The 17,997-nt window shown below is 46.7% G+C and overlaps 2 protein-coding genes across 3 annotated transcripts; one reads left to right on the forward strand and one right to left on the reverse strand.

Annotated features, from left to right (window-relative positions):
• Positions 1 to 1,232: 1,232 nt before the first annotated feature.
• Positions 1,233 to 8,444, reverse strand: LOC135401048 (uncharacterized). Its single transcript, XM_064633182.1, has 14 exons — positions 8,200 to 8,444; positions 7,527 to 7,551; positions 7,357 to 7,451; positions 7,240 to 7,290; positions 6,756 to 6,833; positions 6,588 to 6,677; positions 6,469 to 6,504; positions 5,917 to 6,051; positions 5,609 to 5,847; positions 5,415 to 5,539; positions 5,213 to 5,327; positions 4,905 to 5,084; positions 4,130 to 4,246; positions 1,233 to 1,557 (listed from the first exon to the last, which is right to left on the reverse strand). The coding sequence occupies exons 1-14, from the start codon at positions 8,312 to 8,314 to the stop codon at positions 1,375 to 1,377; spliced, it is 1,584 nt and encodes a 527-aa protein (XP_064489252.1). The 5' UTR covers positions 8,315 to 8,444; the 3' UTR covers positions 1,233 to 1,374.
• Positions 8,445 to 9,708: 1,264 nt separating this feature from the next.
• On the forward strand, positions 9,709 to 17,656 carry LOC135401047 (cholinesterase-like). Of its 2 annotated transcripts, none has more exons than XM_064633180.1 (5): positions 9,709 to 9,765; positions 11,696 to 11,756; positions 12,758 to 13,184; positions 15,260 to 16,353; positions 17,412 to 17,656. In XM_064633180.1, the coding sequence occupies exons 2-5, from the start codon at positions 11,740 to 11,742 to the stop codon at positions 17,557 to 17,559; spliced, it is 1,686 nt and encodes a 561-aa protein (XP_064489250.1). In that variant the 5' UTR covers positions 9,709 to 9,765; positions 11,696 to 11,739; the 3' UTR covers positions 17,560 to 17,656. The 2 variants fall into 2 exon arrangements, with proteins under 2 accessions (XP_064489250.1, XP_064489251.1); XM_064633181.1 differs by having other exon boundaries at positions 9,743 to 9,765; positions 12,832 to 13,184.
• The last annotated feature ends 341 nt before the right edge of the window (positions 17,657 to 17,997 follow it).

Raw genomic sequence — 17,997 nt, forward strand, 5'->3', positions numbered from 1 at the left:
GAAACCGAACCAACCTTGTCGTCCCCGACATATTACAACGACGTTGGCGGCTGACTCATGTGGACTACGCAAGCCATAGTAAAGAACAGCCCTTAAACAGCATAAAACTATACCGAGATATCAGAGGGTGTTTTCCAATCCCAACAAGAAATATTCCCGAGTTTCTCACTCTCTCTCTGCAGAATCTCTTTGTGTTATTTTGGTAATCAAGAATACGTATATCTGAAACGTCAATGTATATACAGGGTGTCCACCGTAACTATAGAAGTAATGTTTAAAAATAGAAAAAATATCACTTTTTCCCAGTTTTAACCAACGGCGATGTACTCTACGCCTAAAAGAGAAAATAGAAACAGACTTTTCAGAAAACTATAGACTCGGCCGCTGTAGACTAAAACACAACAGCTGGATGAGCAAAAAGGCAAGAAGATCAAAACGCAACATTCAATGTATTTACACGAGCGACTCTCCCCAGAATACTCTGGCGGTTGATGCGAAATACGTCATTGATTTTAGCGGCTGCGCAAGTAGAATTGCTGTACGTCATAACTACGTATCTTCTCGTGCACTACGAACTGCGGGAAATATCCTGGGGCGCAGCCAGAAGATATTCCTTATCAGACGACAAGAAGGGACGCATTTCACTGCAAAGTCGAAACGGGAGGGTACGCCTTTTCTGTGACACTTATGCTGTTCATAATTGTCACAGAAAGGGCGTACACCTCCAGTTTTCAACAAATCGGGGCAGATAACGATATCATTCGAGATGATGGTTGGCGAGGAGCGTGCTATGTGGTGAAGTTGTTGTTGTTTTTTTTTTTTTAGAGTGTGGGACACCCTCTGTAAGAGCTAGTATTCAGGCACCCTACATTCTGAACACGATCAGCTCCACCTAGATAAGCAAAGCCTGCTCGCTGAAAGGCACTGACAGCAGCAGAAAGCCCGTCGTGTTTCAAATTGTCTACGGTGATTGGCTGAACCATAAGGCATCCCGACGTTATATGACCACCTCGCGATGAAGCGAGAGGCGGCCTTCTGATCGAGGTGGAGTTGACACTATGCAGTTAGTTTGTTGATGCACGGCTTTCGGTGACTGTGCTCGACGATGTTAGACAGCATGCTATGCGGTGAAGCTCTGTTTTTAGAGTGCACGTTACGTTGTATTATGCAGTTTATTTTACGGTTCAAAAACTGGATATAATGATACAATCCACGAAGCAAAACAGAGGAAATCGTTCTGTATTTTTTTAATGATGGTCACTAGCTCTGGTAGGCAGTGAACTGATGAGTAGTAGCACGAGGATACATGACCATAAATGCCTACAACAAAGCAGAAGCTGTTTCTATACACTTTCTTTGACTTTGACCATTTGACTAAAACTCGTGTCCAAAGAGATCGATGTCTTCATCTAAGTTTGTCTTCTTGTTCAGCACCTCTCGTACTGCCTTGAGCCTCGGAAAGGCAACTTTGTTCTGGCACATACCATAGTAATCTTCATAGTCAACGTAGTAGGCCGCAACGCACGTCTTGTTGGCTTGGTCTAGCACGAGCTCGACCTACGTCGTGGGGAAAATGAACTTAGTCAGCAATAAAAGTAGTCGTGGCGTTATGGTAGTCAGTCGAAACACGCGACGGTTAACTGCAGTTCTCTGGAGAACACTCTACATATTGTACTACTATAGGCACTCTCCCATTATTGCACTCATTATTGCAGAGAAACCAGTGGTACTTCATTATCAATCGAGCTATGGATATCAGAAGCTATATGAGAGATGTCTTAGTGGAGATCATTTCTTAAAAATGAACTTCACAACATAGCACGCTCATTGCCAACCATCTGAACATTGCCAACTATAATCTCGAATGACATCGTTGTTTGCCCTGATTTGTTGAAAACGGGCCGCCTTTTTTGTGATAATTATGAACAGCATAAGTGTCACAAAAAAGGCGTAAGCCTTCCGTTTTCAACAAATCAGGGAGGATTACGATATCCTTCGAGAGATGGCTAAGAGTGTGCTATGCGGTGAAGTTCATTTTTAAGAGTGCACGACCTACTAATTACTAGCTCCCGTGGCTCAGTAGTTAGCGTGCTGGCCATGTCACGTCGAGACTGCGAGGTACCCGGGTTCGAATCCCGGTGCCGGGTGTGCTGTCAAAGGTTTTTCGTGGGTTTTCTTCAGACGCTTTCTGACATATGTCGGCACAGTTCCCTTTGAAGTCGGCCCAGGACTCACATTCCCACAGGGCGTCAGTCGTGACGTTGCCCACCTCTGCGAGGCTGACAACGGCGTCCCTTTCACTATCACCACCACCACGACCTGCTAAACTATAACGACCATATCATAGGCACCCCTTTCCAGCGCCGCATTTAGAAGCTAGTGGTGGCGCTACTCGTCGTCCCGGTTATTGCTTCTTCAATTTCTGCAATACTTTGTACTTCAGCTTACCTTAGTATATTTGTACAAGCGGTGGATGTCCCACGGGAGATGCTTCCTTTTAAAGTTGATTATCATAATCATTCTACGCGTTGTATATATGATTTGTTGCTGTCATCTGCTACGGTAGTCGTACGTCAGCTTCTGCGCGTTCAAAATTCAAATTTCCAATGTCCAGTCATGCTGTAGGTCTCGCGGGTCGATGAGTACCGCCCCTAGCGGATCGTGTGGACGGGCTCCTGCCGATTATGACATGGTCGTTACAATCTAGTAGGTCGTGGTGGAGACACCTGAATTGCCACTATACAGACACATAGATATTTTATTTCGTATTATAAATCAACGTCACTCAAGACCGAGTACACAAAATATAAATGCCACCAGTGAACATCATGCGCTTCCACAAATTTTAGGAATAGTTTCGGGTTCTCAAAAAGTGACGTCATCGCGGGCTCCGGGGTTTGTCTCCAAGCAACAGCGCGCGCACCACCCCTCCTCTCTTCGCATTGAAAAACAGCCAGTAGCTGTGGTGAGCACAGGGGTGCCATCCATTGTGTTGCTCCATAGAGGAAAGCGTGCTTGGCGAACGCAATGGATTCTGGACAGGTTATGGTCACGTGTCACAGCAAACGTCACTGCACACGTGACCTTAAAGATGGCCGCGCCCGTCATTGACGGCCAACCCGCTTGTAATCAACACGTTTGCTCTTTCTGTGCGCCGTGTTGGACGGTTTACGATCCCGGTCTATTTTTATCCGATAATCTCGCAGTAAAACGCGCAGTTTTGTACATAACCACTGTACGTACTGTTGACCACTTCCAAAGATCTGATGACGACCCAACTGAGCCGACGTGACATACGGCTTGGGACAAGCGTTCACGGAACCCCGGGGTGTCGCACTCCTCCATTTGTGAAATCCTAATAAACGAGAGCGGACACACATAGTCAGAGATGAACAGAACATCCGGACACCCGTTTCTTATTTGATCTCTTCCTGATATGTAGCACGGGGCCGTTGCGATGAAGTAATACGCCAGTGTCGTGTTCCGTAAACTTTTGTCCCAACCTGTACTTAAACCACTTAAACTCTGGAGAAATAGGATACCGTGTCGCTCATCCCTTGACTTTATGCCAACGGAATATGTCGGCAAGCGCTAAAACGACACGTAAACAAAGCCACATGGCGTCAAAATGACGTTGCCTATGACGTGTGACCATGACAAGATGGCGGTTTTGCGAAAAGCACCCGCTTGAGGGCAGTTCCAACAATGACGGGTTTGTGTCACCGCTGTGATAGTAGGAGACGGAATTCGACCTCGAATGTTGGCAGACGCCAACCCTATGACGTCATACTTCTTAAGCTAGAAATATCCGGGTCACATAAACATGAGACACGTGGATTGCAACGGCATGACTTCTGTAGGATTCTGAAGACCTGCGTTGTAGTCCGTAGGCTTTTGAACATGGTTTCAGTAAGGCGGTCATGAAGTCAAGACATTAGTCAGAGCAATGGTATGTATGGCTTGCAAGTCAAAGCAAGACAAGGAAAAAATCGTACAGCGTAGAATGCAGTCACAGCCGTGTCTCTCACCTTCCGTGGTGAATGAAGTAAAACGTACCAGAATGCACGTAAGGGCGAAGACGGTGTGTTTGCGGCCTGGTTTAAAATGCAGTGTGCTGCAGTATGCTTACCTTTCTCGACACTGAGCTGTCCGTGTCAAACGACTGCCAAAACTTAATTTTGTGCCTGAACGATGACATCGCTGTAGGATGCGTCTTGACGTTGCTCCATCCATGGCCAATACAAGTCTTGAGAAAAAGAAACGCAATAATGAAGACTATGACTAAGCAAGGTGAGCTACGTGTCTCGCTGTTTCTCAAGCGAATTATCCACATACATTGCTCTTCCACCCCGATTCTGCCGGTTCTGCACAGTTTAGACCGGCAGTACACGGAAAGAAGGTTATGCCTTTCCTGTATCAGTTGGCATTAATCGTATAGCCCGATAACGATAATTTGCCGATTTATGCAGCGTTCACAACTACAGTCATAAGCAATGCCAAGGTGGTCGGTCTGTGGATCAATTTTGCTAATCTGGGAGTCCTCAACATGCGTGGAAATACCGGCACCCGGCAAATAGCATTTAACGTCCCTCGCTGAAGACGGTGCGTCGGCTTGCCACCCTTCAGCACCCAACCACCAAGTTGCAGGCACCCCCGGCCATGGGGTCAACAGAAGTACGAGGTCAACAGGGATCAACAGACAGACACTCTGCGATTGCTGTTACCTACGTGTGGAGTGCAGTTACCGCAGGTTACGATGGACAGGGCCGAGCCTGAGCTTCAGCCACGATAGTAAATTGTGTACGTCAAGCGATTAGCGAGTGCTTCTGCTACGACCTCTTTAAATAATTCAATCGTCATCAAGAAAATATTTACATGGATGCCATGATGAGGGTACTACTCACCTCTGCATAGTTCATCCATATTTCCTCGAAGCACGGGTTGCCCGGCTGAAGGTGGTCCACCGTGCCTGAAATCTTGAAGAGTAAGGCAACCATGCTGATTGAAAGGCAAACCTTAGTGTTCCTTCCGGCTTTCTGGTTATGAGGAAGTTGCATCGCCTTTATCCAGTTGAGCCCAGTGCTCTGACAAAAAAAAAAAAGAAAAAAATGCGTGGCAAACTTCAACCCAATAATGGCACACGGTGTTAAATAACGCACTGGAAAAATCATGATGCGGCACTAAAACAACGACTGCTTTTGGGCGACCTCACCATTGGCACACTTGGCGAGAATGACCCATAAGGACCGTAGGCTGAGGGAAACACAGTTTTGCAGAGGGGCAGCGGCCTCTGGTAGTGGGTTTCAATAATAAATATGTCCACGTCTCTGCAAGAAAACTCAGCTCAGGTCATAGCAAGAAACGCAGATGACCATAGCCACGTCGGGCATTATGGTCACACATGAAGCGCGTACTCTGCAATGACTCTCAGCCGGTTGGCGACCTCCATAGCGTCACTGTCAATGTCAGAGATGAATCCGCCAAAAATGATTTGAAAGAATTGCCTGGACGGCTTCTTTTTCAGCGCCTCTTTTAGCTTCTGCAAGTGAGACAGAGATAGGTGTAAAGACCTCACATAGTAGTGCGTGGGATCGTATAGTTAACTCACATCGATGACTCTGGAGAACTGTTGAGTATTTTCCAGTGAGAGCTCTATACCAATGAAGGAGACACCATCGAAGCGGTAGTCGCTGAGGAGGGACTCTATCATTTGGACAAAGTACCACTGTACTTCCATGTCTGTGAGGCCGTTCAGGTATACGTTCAGCGTTTGATGCGGATTGAGAGCCACCAGGTGGCTCATGTTCGCCGATCGCTGATTCCGTCGAAAGAGTTCGAAGCTCTTGTCTGCGACGAGAACCACTGTTATAGTAATGGGCCACCGTGCACCCCTAAAGTGATAATTCATATCGGTACCATTCTTTGTGGCCAGAAATTTCCGATGTTTAGGATCATACACGACGTCGGAGTAAATGAGATGTGTGCAGTAGCTTCCGGGATACTGATCTTGCTGCGTTGTCATCTCGGTAACGACACAGATCAGTTCTCTTGCTTGAAGAGAGGGGAATAATGAACGTACCAGTTATAACCACGCGTGCAACTTGCATTGCACGCCGTGCATTGGGGATTCGGTAACACTGCACATACAATAACGAATAGCGAATGAGCACACTCCCAGAGTAGCCTCCACTATATTATATACCACCAGGATATACTACAACATCCTGGTTGCAGAGCCCCATCAACGGCTTTGCTTCCGTGACACAGCAGCTGACATGCCGAGTAAAACAGTAATTTCAAGGGCGTTTACCACATTCGAGGACAGTGGGAGACGAGAGAAAAAGTGTGTAAGCTACAGGGTGCCTCTACCGGAGGTCACATTGACCACGTTAGTAGCTATCGGTGTTACTGTTTGTTGATGCACCAGTCGCCTTTCTTCCTTCTGAGCCTGAGGAGACGGGTACTTACCAGAACTACGTCGTCTAAACATTCGGCCTTGGGGTGCTGTAAAAAGGCGGGACGTTTTTTTTTTTGTGATTGAACTGAACGAAGCAGCATGTAAAAAAGATACAAGGGGAAAAGCTTACGCGGCTGGTCGTCGGGCTTCGCATCTGGCTGCTTTACGTCTGCGGTCGTGGAAACAGTTGTCGACGGAGTCCGGTTTGTCCCTCCCGTACCTGTAACATTAAGGCACCATTTATTGCGTTTACTGATCCCATTGAGTTCGATGAGCTTGTAAGGAATAGACATCTTACTGGTGGTCTGGTCAGCACGCGCAAACAGTCCCTTCGTTGTAGCCCGAACAGGCATCTCCGTAAACACACTGGGGTCGTCTAGTACAAAGAAAAAAGATTTAAAACACGAAAGTATTTCCACCATGCTTAGAATGACAGTAAACGCGTCTTTGGCAAACGCCGTTGCTTGTCCGTTTTTTAGCAAACGCTTCGGACGGTCGGTTTTCTTTCACCAGCAACGAACGCAGAGACATACGTACTACGTTCCAAACGGCCCGTTGCGGTAGTGCGGAGGGTGTGCCCTTTGTTTTTAAAGCGTACTTTGCATGTCCACCATGAATAAGACACTATATGTGTATAGTCTTCTTAGTACGCACTAACGGGTAGAAAAGCTGTAGCAAACAGAAGACCCACACTAATGGTTGCCGTGAATTTGGTTGGAACGGTTCATATTGGAAAATGACGAGAGTGTATGTTGATGGATGACGAAGAAGGCAGTACTTACTGGACAGAGCTCGTGATGTAGGACTGCTCTTGACGAATTTTTGCGAAGCCGCTGTACAAGACAAGTGCTATGTTAGCGATATATCCCATGATATCACCGGTATTCTGCTATACTTACGCTTCTCATTCGCCATTCGATAGATGATCATGGAGAAAACCATAACCAGTATGACAGCACATATCATCGTGACAAGGAGCTGTGCACGCCTCTCACTGAAAGAGTGATAATACTTTAAATGCGCTTCTAGCCGACCAGGAATGAAACTAAGACACGTTCCAATTACTTACGGTGGCTCTACGGACTCTGCGGACGCTGTGAAAGTAGTAGGTAAGCAGTAGTAATCGCACTCGAGCAAAGTACTTCAACAAGGACCACATGAGTCCCACTTATCCATTTTACCTGCCCTTAGCTATCATGCTACCAGACACTGTCACGACAACATACATTGAAATACTTGGGTCCGTTGCGTTGATGCGTGAATGCTACTCGTGGGTAATGAACAAGGACACTCAACTGATTGGCACAAACCCAGTGGAGCCCTGCCCAGGTTCTTTGAAAAAATATATGAGCTAGTTCGGTCAATAAAACGTTTCGTCAAGTGAAGCGCACCGAGTAAGTCCAGCTCTTTTCTACAAACATATGGTTTACGTGTTGGAGTCCTCTAAAAGCCAACTGGCATTGAATTTGTTGGGATGATAATGTTACTAAGGGATCGTGTCGAGTACCGTTTTACACAGTACCAATCCTGCTTGTTTTACTTGGTATCTGTCCTCATTACCTGTACATTAACTGATGGCGAAAGAGTAATGGCCGAAGAAATTCATTTTGCCAGTGGTGACCATCTCAGGACAGGGAACGCGCTGACGTTTCGCGCCAAGCATAGTCTCGACTTGGTTCTTATGGCTAGTCTTTCGCTAAGTGTGTCGCTTGTTCCAAAAGTTTTTTTTCGATGGTACTCACGTCGGTTTTCCTCTGCGCAGGGTCCAGACGGGGCCCCGGATTGTCCTGCAGGTACCACCGCCTGCGCCGCGGTTCCGCCAGCAGAGGTGCCGGCCGCAGCCTCTTCATTCGCCATTCGTGATAGCTCTTTTTTCCAGAGCTATATTTCGGCCTAGAAGACGTTAGCCTGAAGCTGCTGGACCCGCGCGGTCGCTGCACACTCGCGCATCTCCAGCACGGACCAAGCTCCTCTTTCTCGTCGACACGGTTGAGGTTAGTTGAGGTACAGAAAGAATAATGTGGAGATGTTAGCTCCTGCAAGGCAACGAGCCGTTTACACCAGATCACTCGCGTAAGGAGGAATGGAAAGGTAACCAAAATGTGGAGGGAACTGCGATGTCCATAAGAAATTTTGCTCTGATAACGCTGGCCGGCTTGGCTCAACTGGCCAGTTCCCAAACATGTTAGAGCGCTGGCCATGTTATACGTCGATACTCGGAGGTACCCGGGTTCGAATCCCGGTGACGGCTGTGCTGTCTGAGGTTTGTCCTGTTCCTCAGACGCTGTCAGACACATGGAAGTCGGCCCAGAATGCACATTCATGACGTTGCCCATCTGTGTGACGCCGACGACGGCGAGCTCTTTCGACACTACCGCCACCACCAAATAAGTTCAGTGAAACAACAAGTAAATGAAACAGAGGACATGATGCATTCAGCCTGAATTGACATCGTTGGCGCCCGCTCAGATGCCCATATCAAGGGCCTTTAAGAAGCAACTGCCAAATACAAAGCACATCGTAGATCCCTCGAGCTGTGAATACAGGCATGAGTGCAAATCCCAATGCTTTGTACGAAGAAGGCGAAACAAGCCCATCACAATGGAGTCACTCTTCATCAAACTTAGTTGCCCTGTGACGTCAAACCCTTACTGTCGAAGAATGCGAAGCTTTATTGGGAGCCTTGTATGAGGAGCCCACGTTAAATAAGGAAATTGCTATCGCTATCGCTATCAAAGGAAACTATTCCTAGTATGCCTATGACACTCGTCCTCAGACTATAAAACGCACGGAAACACCAGAACGGAAGTGAATGCTGCGTCTTGGTATACGTCTATGCCGAGCTAACAATATTTCCCCTCTATATGCGGTGCTCCTGTTATTATTGTTCCAGGATCTTGTTCTTGGCATTGTTCAGCAGGTCAACACAGTGTATCGACAAAATGTCCTAGTTCGGACACATCAATTCCTGTAATGTACGAGAACTTTCAGCATGAGGTCTTCCAGCAAAATATCATTCTTGAAGCTTCACCCCGTGACTGAACAGTACCACTAGAGATAACAGTACATAACAGTCATGATAACCGCAAGGAACTTCCAATGTACATGACAGTTCAAGTGATCACGTACAACGTGTAAGCGTCCTTCGTGTACTGAACGTACGTGAAACACAGAGGGAGCTAGCGTTCAGTCACCGGAACAGAAGGTCCTGATTAGAAAATGTGTTGATTCGAAGAAGAAGAAAAGGAGGAAACAAGAGCAGGTCGGTTCTTCGCGGCCGCGATTCTCCGTTTAGAAGCGATCTGAAGGTAAAAGCTCCACGATTCATGTCAGTTACCTCATTGAGGACAGCCAGCTAGTATCTCTCTTCGCGGTATTCCATAAACGGGCCTATTTTCTGTAATTGTTGCAGAAAATGCACGACGCCCATGCTTTTTTTTTTTCAGTTAGGGTTGATTACCTCAAAAAGAGAGTGAAAGTAACAGCTAGTTTGCCAAAATAGTAACTGAGTAACTCTGTCCGTGTCTCCGCCGCGTCGCATCATCATATTTCAATAACTGAGTTGCTTTTTTTTGGGTGCAAGTACAGGGTGAATTTAGCAAACGTTACACATTTTGATCGCGTCGTAAAAATACAAGATGACGTTCCTGGCGCTTTAAACTTTGCAGACTGAAAGTCATTCGCCTGCACTTTTATCGATACTTTTTCTAAAATGCAGTCACTTTGTCGAAAAAAGTCACAAGCAATGCAAATTCTCACCCCATGCATTTCCTATACGACCTATACCGCCCGCACCATGTTTTCCTCTGTCTGCTTCACATTCCCACGTATAGGTGGCGCAGCCTCGAAACCCTGCATCTGGTGCATCTGGTTTTTGGTTGTTCCACACGTTTTGGTTGTGCTTCGTCTGCAGGAAGAGCCACCTATACGTTAAGCAGATAGAGGAGAAAAGAGGAGGCGGTCTGCGGGTGGTATAGGCCATAGGAAATGCATGGGGTGAGACTCTGCTTCTAACTTTTTTTATCTAGAAAGTGATAGCATTTCAAAAAATCAATAAAACTTCAGGCAAATGACTATCAGTCTGCAAAGTTTGAAGCACCAGAGTCGTTATCTTGTATTTTTTTTACGACTCGATCGAAATGTGTAACCTTTGCTAAATTCAGAGCCACGGCTACTAACTGGTGGAAACTTACCTTATGGTGACACCACAGGAAACGATCGCCGACTAAACGCGATCTGATGAGAAACGCTTTGGCCTTTGTGAAGGTTGCAGTTATAAGCCGGCAAGACAATTGCGTATGATTGACGGTAAATAATTCGTGGGACGAAATTATCATGCTCCGTCCTGCAGGACAGGGACAAGTCCTGTCCATTAGGAAAGGTCCGTCCTGTCCATTTCACACGTGTTCTTCTCCTTGTGCACCTTTCCTCAGACTCAAGGATATGTAGCCATTTTCGAATATCTCTACACGTAAAAATGCGGCAATGCACTGTCTATTAAATTCGGAAGACACAAGGAAGCCACCCTGACAATTTATATCAGAAAAGAAAGTAGGAGAGGACAGCTTTAGATGAAAAACGCGGGATATAATGTTGCAAGGTCTGGCATGACAGTTAGTTAAGTCTATAATCTGACATCTGAACCTTTACTGAGCGCAATGGACCTTTTTCACAATGGCCTATGCGCATGCGTGTGACCTTGAGGCGCCGAAGAGGATTATCTCCGTCTTCACTAGATGGCGCACTATGGGGACGACAGACGCGGGGACCAGTGGGGAGACCGCACGAATGGCGCGACCGTGCCAGCCCCACTCCGGACCGGTTTTGGTTATTTGTGGTATCCACGTGGATTTGTTTTGACGTGCGCCGAGCATGGTTCGTTGGAGAGCCGCTAGGATACGACACGTATGTGAAAAAGGTTCATTGGGGCCCAAGCAGCACAATGTACTGAAAGTCGAGTACAATAGGGGTGGACGGTATGTGTCCTATCAATGCTCTTTAGTTTCACGAGTCTGTTCAAGACCTTCCGCCTACCCGTCCACCCGTATTGCACTCGACTTTCAGTACATTGTGCTGCTTGGGGGTGTCCCACGTGCCTTTCAGTATCTGCGTATGATTCCGTGGCATGTCAATCACCCTCTTTATGCTGTGAGAACTTGCGCGTTCCACTTATCGACATGTGAACCTGCACTCTGAATTCTCGGCTGCTCTATATCGTAGACGTGTATGTGTTTACAGCTCCCGTGAAGGAAGACGGGTACCAACCGGTCCGCCAACGGATCATGGAGCGGACAGATAGGTAATTTCACGAACATTTTGCTGTTCACGTTATATCCTCTGCAGTTGTATGCGCTGCTCCTCTAGCGTCCGTCTTGTACAGAGAAGACACAGCAGCCGATATTGGAGCCTTGTGCTCGGACAACTTTGTCCAAGCTATAATGAAACTGCTTTTTTTTTTTTTTTCGAATTGTTGCTCTATTCAAAGGCTCGGATATGCAATATGCATGAGTTTCGGACCCAAGTATTAAGACGTCCTGCCCCCGACTCCATTTATTGCGAAGTGCAAGCCCGCGGAAGCTCGTGCGGCAAAACAAGCTTACGCCCTTTCCTTTATATGGGTAAAGAGAGAAATCTCTTTACCCGTATAAACGGAAAAGCTGCTATGGTACTCAACACCAAGTTTTGTTCGTTTGTCTGAATAACAAACAGCTGCGGTGTTTCCGCGTCCTTCCGAGGCTGTCAATGTTTCTGTGGCTCTCCTGCTTTTACCGAATTGCGCGCTTATATCGAACATTTTCCGGTCCCGTCGACTTCGCTGTAACGAGGGCAGTGGCGGAGCCAGAGGGGGGTGGGTCCCCCCGAAGTCGTACATTTGGGAGAGGGACATGAGCGTGAAATCCTCCTCCCCCATCTGAAGTCCCCATAGAACCCCTCCCTGCTTTTGCGGGTTACGCCAGTGAACGAGAGTCTACTGTATCTTCGTCCATGGCTAATCAGTTCCACCAATCCAGCCATGTATAGCAATTTGAGCCCATGGGATGTACTAAGATGGGGCATTCCAGCCTAAGCGTTGTGGACAGAAGCCCCACGAGTTAAAGACTCAAGCCGAAGGTCATGTTCCCTTGACGCGTCCGTGTTGCACGTTGATCTCATTCTGGTTCATTTAGACTGCGTGACTGTAGGACAGGCATAATGGAAGGTATATAGGTTGTGCTTATCGCTCTAACGGTATATCGCGTATCGCTCTAACGGGCACTGTGAAGCGAAGCCTATAATCACTCCAAGAACTACTTCACGCAGTGGCACATACAGCCGTGCTCAGTACAGCCTCCAGCTCAGCACCGTCATCGCCGTATCCCTCACTCTTTTGGCAGGACTCCTCCTTTACTACGCCATGACATTGTGGAAAACTACAACAGAGCCCGATGACACCACGGTCGTCACTCCGCTTGGACGCATAAAGGGGATAATAGAGCACCTCGATGCTGACTTGAGCGCGTTTGCTTTTCTGGGAGTCCCGTACGGTAGGACGACTGCGTTGCATCGACGCTTCAGGATACCGAAAGCAGTGGGAAAGTGGAGGACCCTTCTGCAAGCGAACGAGAAGAGGCCCCCTTGCCCTCAGCCGCCGCATTACGTCACAAGTACGCTGCTCCTTCACAACGCGCAGGTTACAGAGGACTGCCTCCACCTGAACATTTGGAAACCTCCAAAGGGATCTAAAATGGTGCGTGCTAACTTTGGATTGCATTTTGCGTAATGTGTCCAGAATATGTACAGACCTGTCCCGTTTTCTGGTACGCGTTTCCCGTGCATAGTTCTGGTTTCGCCTCATTTGCATACCGAAGCTTGGCAATTTATATCTGAAAGCACGTGCTCGTTTTAGGACTTTTGAGAAACAGCGTGGATTCAAATAATGATCGCCTCCAATTCTGCTGTCTCGCATTTTCACGAAAACATCTGACTAAAAAGTTAATTAGGGAATCTTTATGTAATTAGTCTTCCAGTAGTTACACGTTCTTTCCCACAAGACGGCCGCCTGGCCGCCTACCCCGCCCGCATAAATGGCACCAGTGCTGCTCTTAGTTTTTTTTTAAATTTGTTACGGATTTAAAAAAAATATCCTGTATACTGAAGATTGTATACAAGTGTATACAATCTTCAACAATCTACAATCGATGTACTGAAGTACATCGTAGGATTAGGCAGAATATAACAACGTCAACTGATGGAGAGCAGGGGGTGTTTTCGCCGAGCTACCAAATTTCGTAGCGCAGACAAGATACTAGTATATGATACGCAGTTGAGGGGCGACCGTTGGGAGCAATTAGTTCAATATCGACATATTGCTGTTTTCATGTTTATAAAATAAAGGCATTCGACTAACAGCAGCGTTTAATGGTTGCGGTGCTCGACACAGTTGTGACCGTTCGAATCACAATGGTAGTATACTATCTGTAGTCAAGAGATAGGCAAATGAACTGAAGCGAGCTCCAGCTACGGACCAACACAACACCCAGAGCCTCCAGGGGCCTAAGGGACAAAGTGACACTCGTTGTATTTAGTCAGCATACCAACACCATGAAAATATATTCTTCTGTGTCGCTTTCCTCAACCTCTAAGATGACACTATGCGCACACGGTCGGTCAAGGATGTAGTCACGTGTCCGCAGCTTTTTAATCGCAACCCTCATTTGGAGCTTATTGTACGGTTTATTCTCGCCCAGGGAGACGAATGCCAGTTTGACATGCGCCTTGACCGTATTTTACAAATGGGGGTGTACCAAACTACCGGCATAGATGATGTAAAGTGAAAGGTCCACTTGAAAATTTTGCGCACTGGCGATACTCATTCATAGGCGAAAAGTGCCAGTGATGTCAGCACGAGCACATATAAGCATCACTTTCCTCAGCAAGCATGCCTATCCTCTGCATCACTCTTTTTGCTTATCCGCCCTCCCGCACACATGCAGTAAAAGTGCTCGAAAGGAACATCCGCCTGTGCCACTTACACGTGCATGCTTCCTCTTGCGTTTAATGGCGCGCCTGGTGTTCTTGACCTGCAAATGGGGTTGTCTCTCTGCAGTCTAGTGACTCTTTGGTTGACATTGTTTGTACAAGTTAGGTCGGTTGACATTGGTTTAATGGCATTGGGTGGAGAGTCGAGTACACATGCATGCCTGCCGGCTGCATGCGTCCGCCTTCTGTGATGGTCAATATATCTGAGAACTCTACCTATAAGGTAATACTTAAAAGCCACTCGAAATAGAATGACCACTGCACGTGCTAATGCTAGGAACAACTTGAAGGAGCAATAAAATCACGTCTCAATAAAATCGGGGAGTCATGGAAGCACGAAAATGATGTAGCACAAGTTACCGACCTACATAATGTGTGCGTGTATAGCCCTGTTGCATTCGCAAATTTTAACGGCTTAACAATGGCAAAACCCTAGTTACTGTGGGTTGGAAACATATCGAGGCGGTCAACAGAGCGCCCTTATTAAAAATTTCCCATCCGGACACAAGGTCATGGTTTCCTTCCTCTTTTGTTGCATTGCCAGTTGTGTACTTGAGCACTTGTGAAGAAAGTAGCGGACAAAGCTCCTCAAAGAGCTCTACTAACTAGCTAAACAGTTTCGAAATATACTTTGTATTTCAAGTACAAGGAAAATCGTATTTGAAGTTACTCGCAAATAAGAAAATGAAACATTATGATTATGAAATGTGCTTTGCTGTATCTGCACATCTGTGGGTGCCAAATGAGACCTATATCTATTTCACCTACCTATTCACTTTCTAGCCCGTTCTATTCGTCATCTATGGGTCCGACCACGTAAACGGAGGGAACCACGCCCCTTTCATCGACGGTCGCTACGTCGCCGCCCACGGCGGGGTCGTCGTCGTAGTCCCAAGCTACCGCCTCAATCTCTTCGGTTTTTTGTCGTCCGAGATCGTCGGAATCGACTCCAACGCGGGACTCCACGACCTCCTGCTAGCGCTGAGTTGGGTGCGTTCCAACATCAAGTCTTTCGACGGCAACCCCGATAATGTCATAATCCATGGTCTGGGATCGGGGGCCGTTTTAGCCAGCAACCTTTACGTGTCCCCAATGCTTAAGGGCGCAGTCCGACGCTTCGTGCTACAGGGCGGCTCTGGTTACACACTGCCGCAGCTGAGAAGAAAGAATGACACCGAAGATTTCTTAGAGTACGCGCGACGCCTCGATTGCGATGATAGCGACGTGGACAGCGCCCTCAGTTGCATTCGGGAACAGAAGTTAGAAGACTTGTTGTTGCACTATAATCCGTACGACTTCACCTTCTTCCCCAGAAAAGATGGCACGCTTCTTCCCTTTGACGTTGTGGACATTCTCGAACGCGGAAAGCTTCCGGAGGCCGAATTTCTCGTGGGGAATGTGATGAACGAAGGCGCTACATTCCACGAGTACATCCTGCTGAGGTTATCGGGCATTTCTGCCGACGAAGACACCATGGACCGTATAATCCAACGGGCCTTCGACTACCGCTTGTCCCGCTATTACGTGCCGGAAACTGAGACATCTGCGATTCAACGTAAATATGAACTGGCAAAAGCGAAAGAACATCCCGGGGCAGACGTCCTGGAGGTCCTTGCTGAAGCGATGGGAGACGCGATGTACGTTTGCCCAACGTGCATGTTTGCGGATAAAGTTGCAGCTTCAGGTTCGAAGGTGTACTATTACGTGTACGACTACAGGCCTACATTTAGTGCATTCGATGAGGAAGCAGGTGTTGGTCATCTGGAGGATGCATATATCATGTTTGGAAACGCCTTCGCGGCGAGGAATGCCACGAAGAAGGAAAAAGAGCTCTCGCTGAGGATGATTCGGATGCTATCGAGTTTTGCTAAGACTGGGTAAGTTCTTCCGTGTAAGCCGCGAAATCAGCGTGTGGAACTGAGTAAACTAGATCCAGATTTACTACCAAATTTGAAACTCACTCACCATCGAAACAGTCCGTCGTTCGAAAAATTACACTCTTAGCCCACCGCTCTGTTTCTCACAGTGCGAAACCCTTTTAGAATCCTCCTTTGAAAACGGCGGAGGGCTGTCTCGTCACGTTCGTTTGAGACACCTGAACACACTGAAATTTTCTCCTCTTTCCACCCTATTTTGTCGATTTTCGAAGTCACCAGGGCGACTACCCTCTGACTCTCTTTTCCTTTTTCAAAAAGTCAGTACGCAGTTGAAAGGAAAAGCATGTTCAAACGAACCTGACGAGACAGCTTTTTCCCGTCTCCAAAGAAGGCTTCCAAAAAGCGTTCTGGACAGTGGAAGCAGTGCTGGGGTATGTGTGGGGTTTCCGAAGGGAATTGTACCTCGATGGTGACCGAGTTTTAAGTAAGTAGTAGTTCCAGTACTAGTATTTTGCGTTTTAATATATAAATCCATTCTGGATACCTTTTGTCTGTCGCATCTTGAGGGAGAAAACAAAGAAAACACACCTGTCTAGGAAAGTTATCAATTTCGCTTCCAGAAACCATTGCGCTCAACCTGTACCCCGGATCAACGTGGAAAACAAATTACCAGGATAATTTAAGACTTACTGATCTTAAGAATAATCTGTGAGTGTGAACGTATCCGAACTGCATGCAGACCCCACCACTAGATCTGCACTTGAACAATCACAACTCCAACAAGATGCAGTTATTAAAGGAGTACTATACAAGCTTGATGGTATCGCAAAAGTTCTGGGAGTACTTCGGAGTATTACAGTGTCTCAGATGCCTATCTTTCAACCTAAGGTTCTAAGCTTAGCCTCACTGCTGTAGCTTTCACTGTCATACGTGTTGCAAGCAGACCAACTTTATCTCGCCAAGGGGAGATATGGGCGCAGATCAATGCATAGACTGGCGTTAAGACAGCGACGTCATTTTTCCTTCCAACGAAGTGATCTCTTCGAATTTTTCCGCAGGCTACCTTGGCGACAAGGCAGTGATAAGTGGCTCCCGTTTGAACGCCACAGGCGTTTTTATAACGTAATAAAGCTGCTCACTTCGTCCATTGCACAGAAGTTCCGCGAAGACTACTGTACAGAGTGGAAGGCCTTACTGTACAGATAGAATATGCTCGCACATTATTCACGAAATGTGCAACGATTGCGCTACTCTTTGTTGTACGATCGATTGTTTGAGTAATAAATATACCGGAGCCTGTTCATTCAGCTGTTCCAATCACATGCAAAGTTAAGGACAAATGAAAACTATGTTTTTTTATGTATATACCTCAAATTACCCTAGTGGGGTATTACATAAGGGAGGGAGGGAGGGAGGGAGGGAGTTACAAAACTTACAACAGATTACTGAAAAAGAAACTGTAAAAACTATATACCACATAAAACTATATAAAAACTATATACCATATAAAACTATATAAAAACTATATACTATATAAAACCATATAAAATCTATAAAACTATATAAAATTAGACACGCGGTATGCCATCCACATTCCACCTTGCCATGCCCACATTTTAATCCGCAGTCAAGCTTCAGCTTCAA

The sequence above is a fragment of the Ornithodoros turicata genome, chromosome 7 (genome assembly GCF_037126465.1).
Source record: "Ornithodoros turicata isolate Travis chromosome 7, ASM3712646v1, whole genome shotgun sequence".
NCBI classification, from domain to species: Eukaryota; Metazoa; Arthropoda; class Arachnida; order Ixodida; family Argasidae; genus Ornithodoros; species Ornithodoros turicata.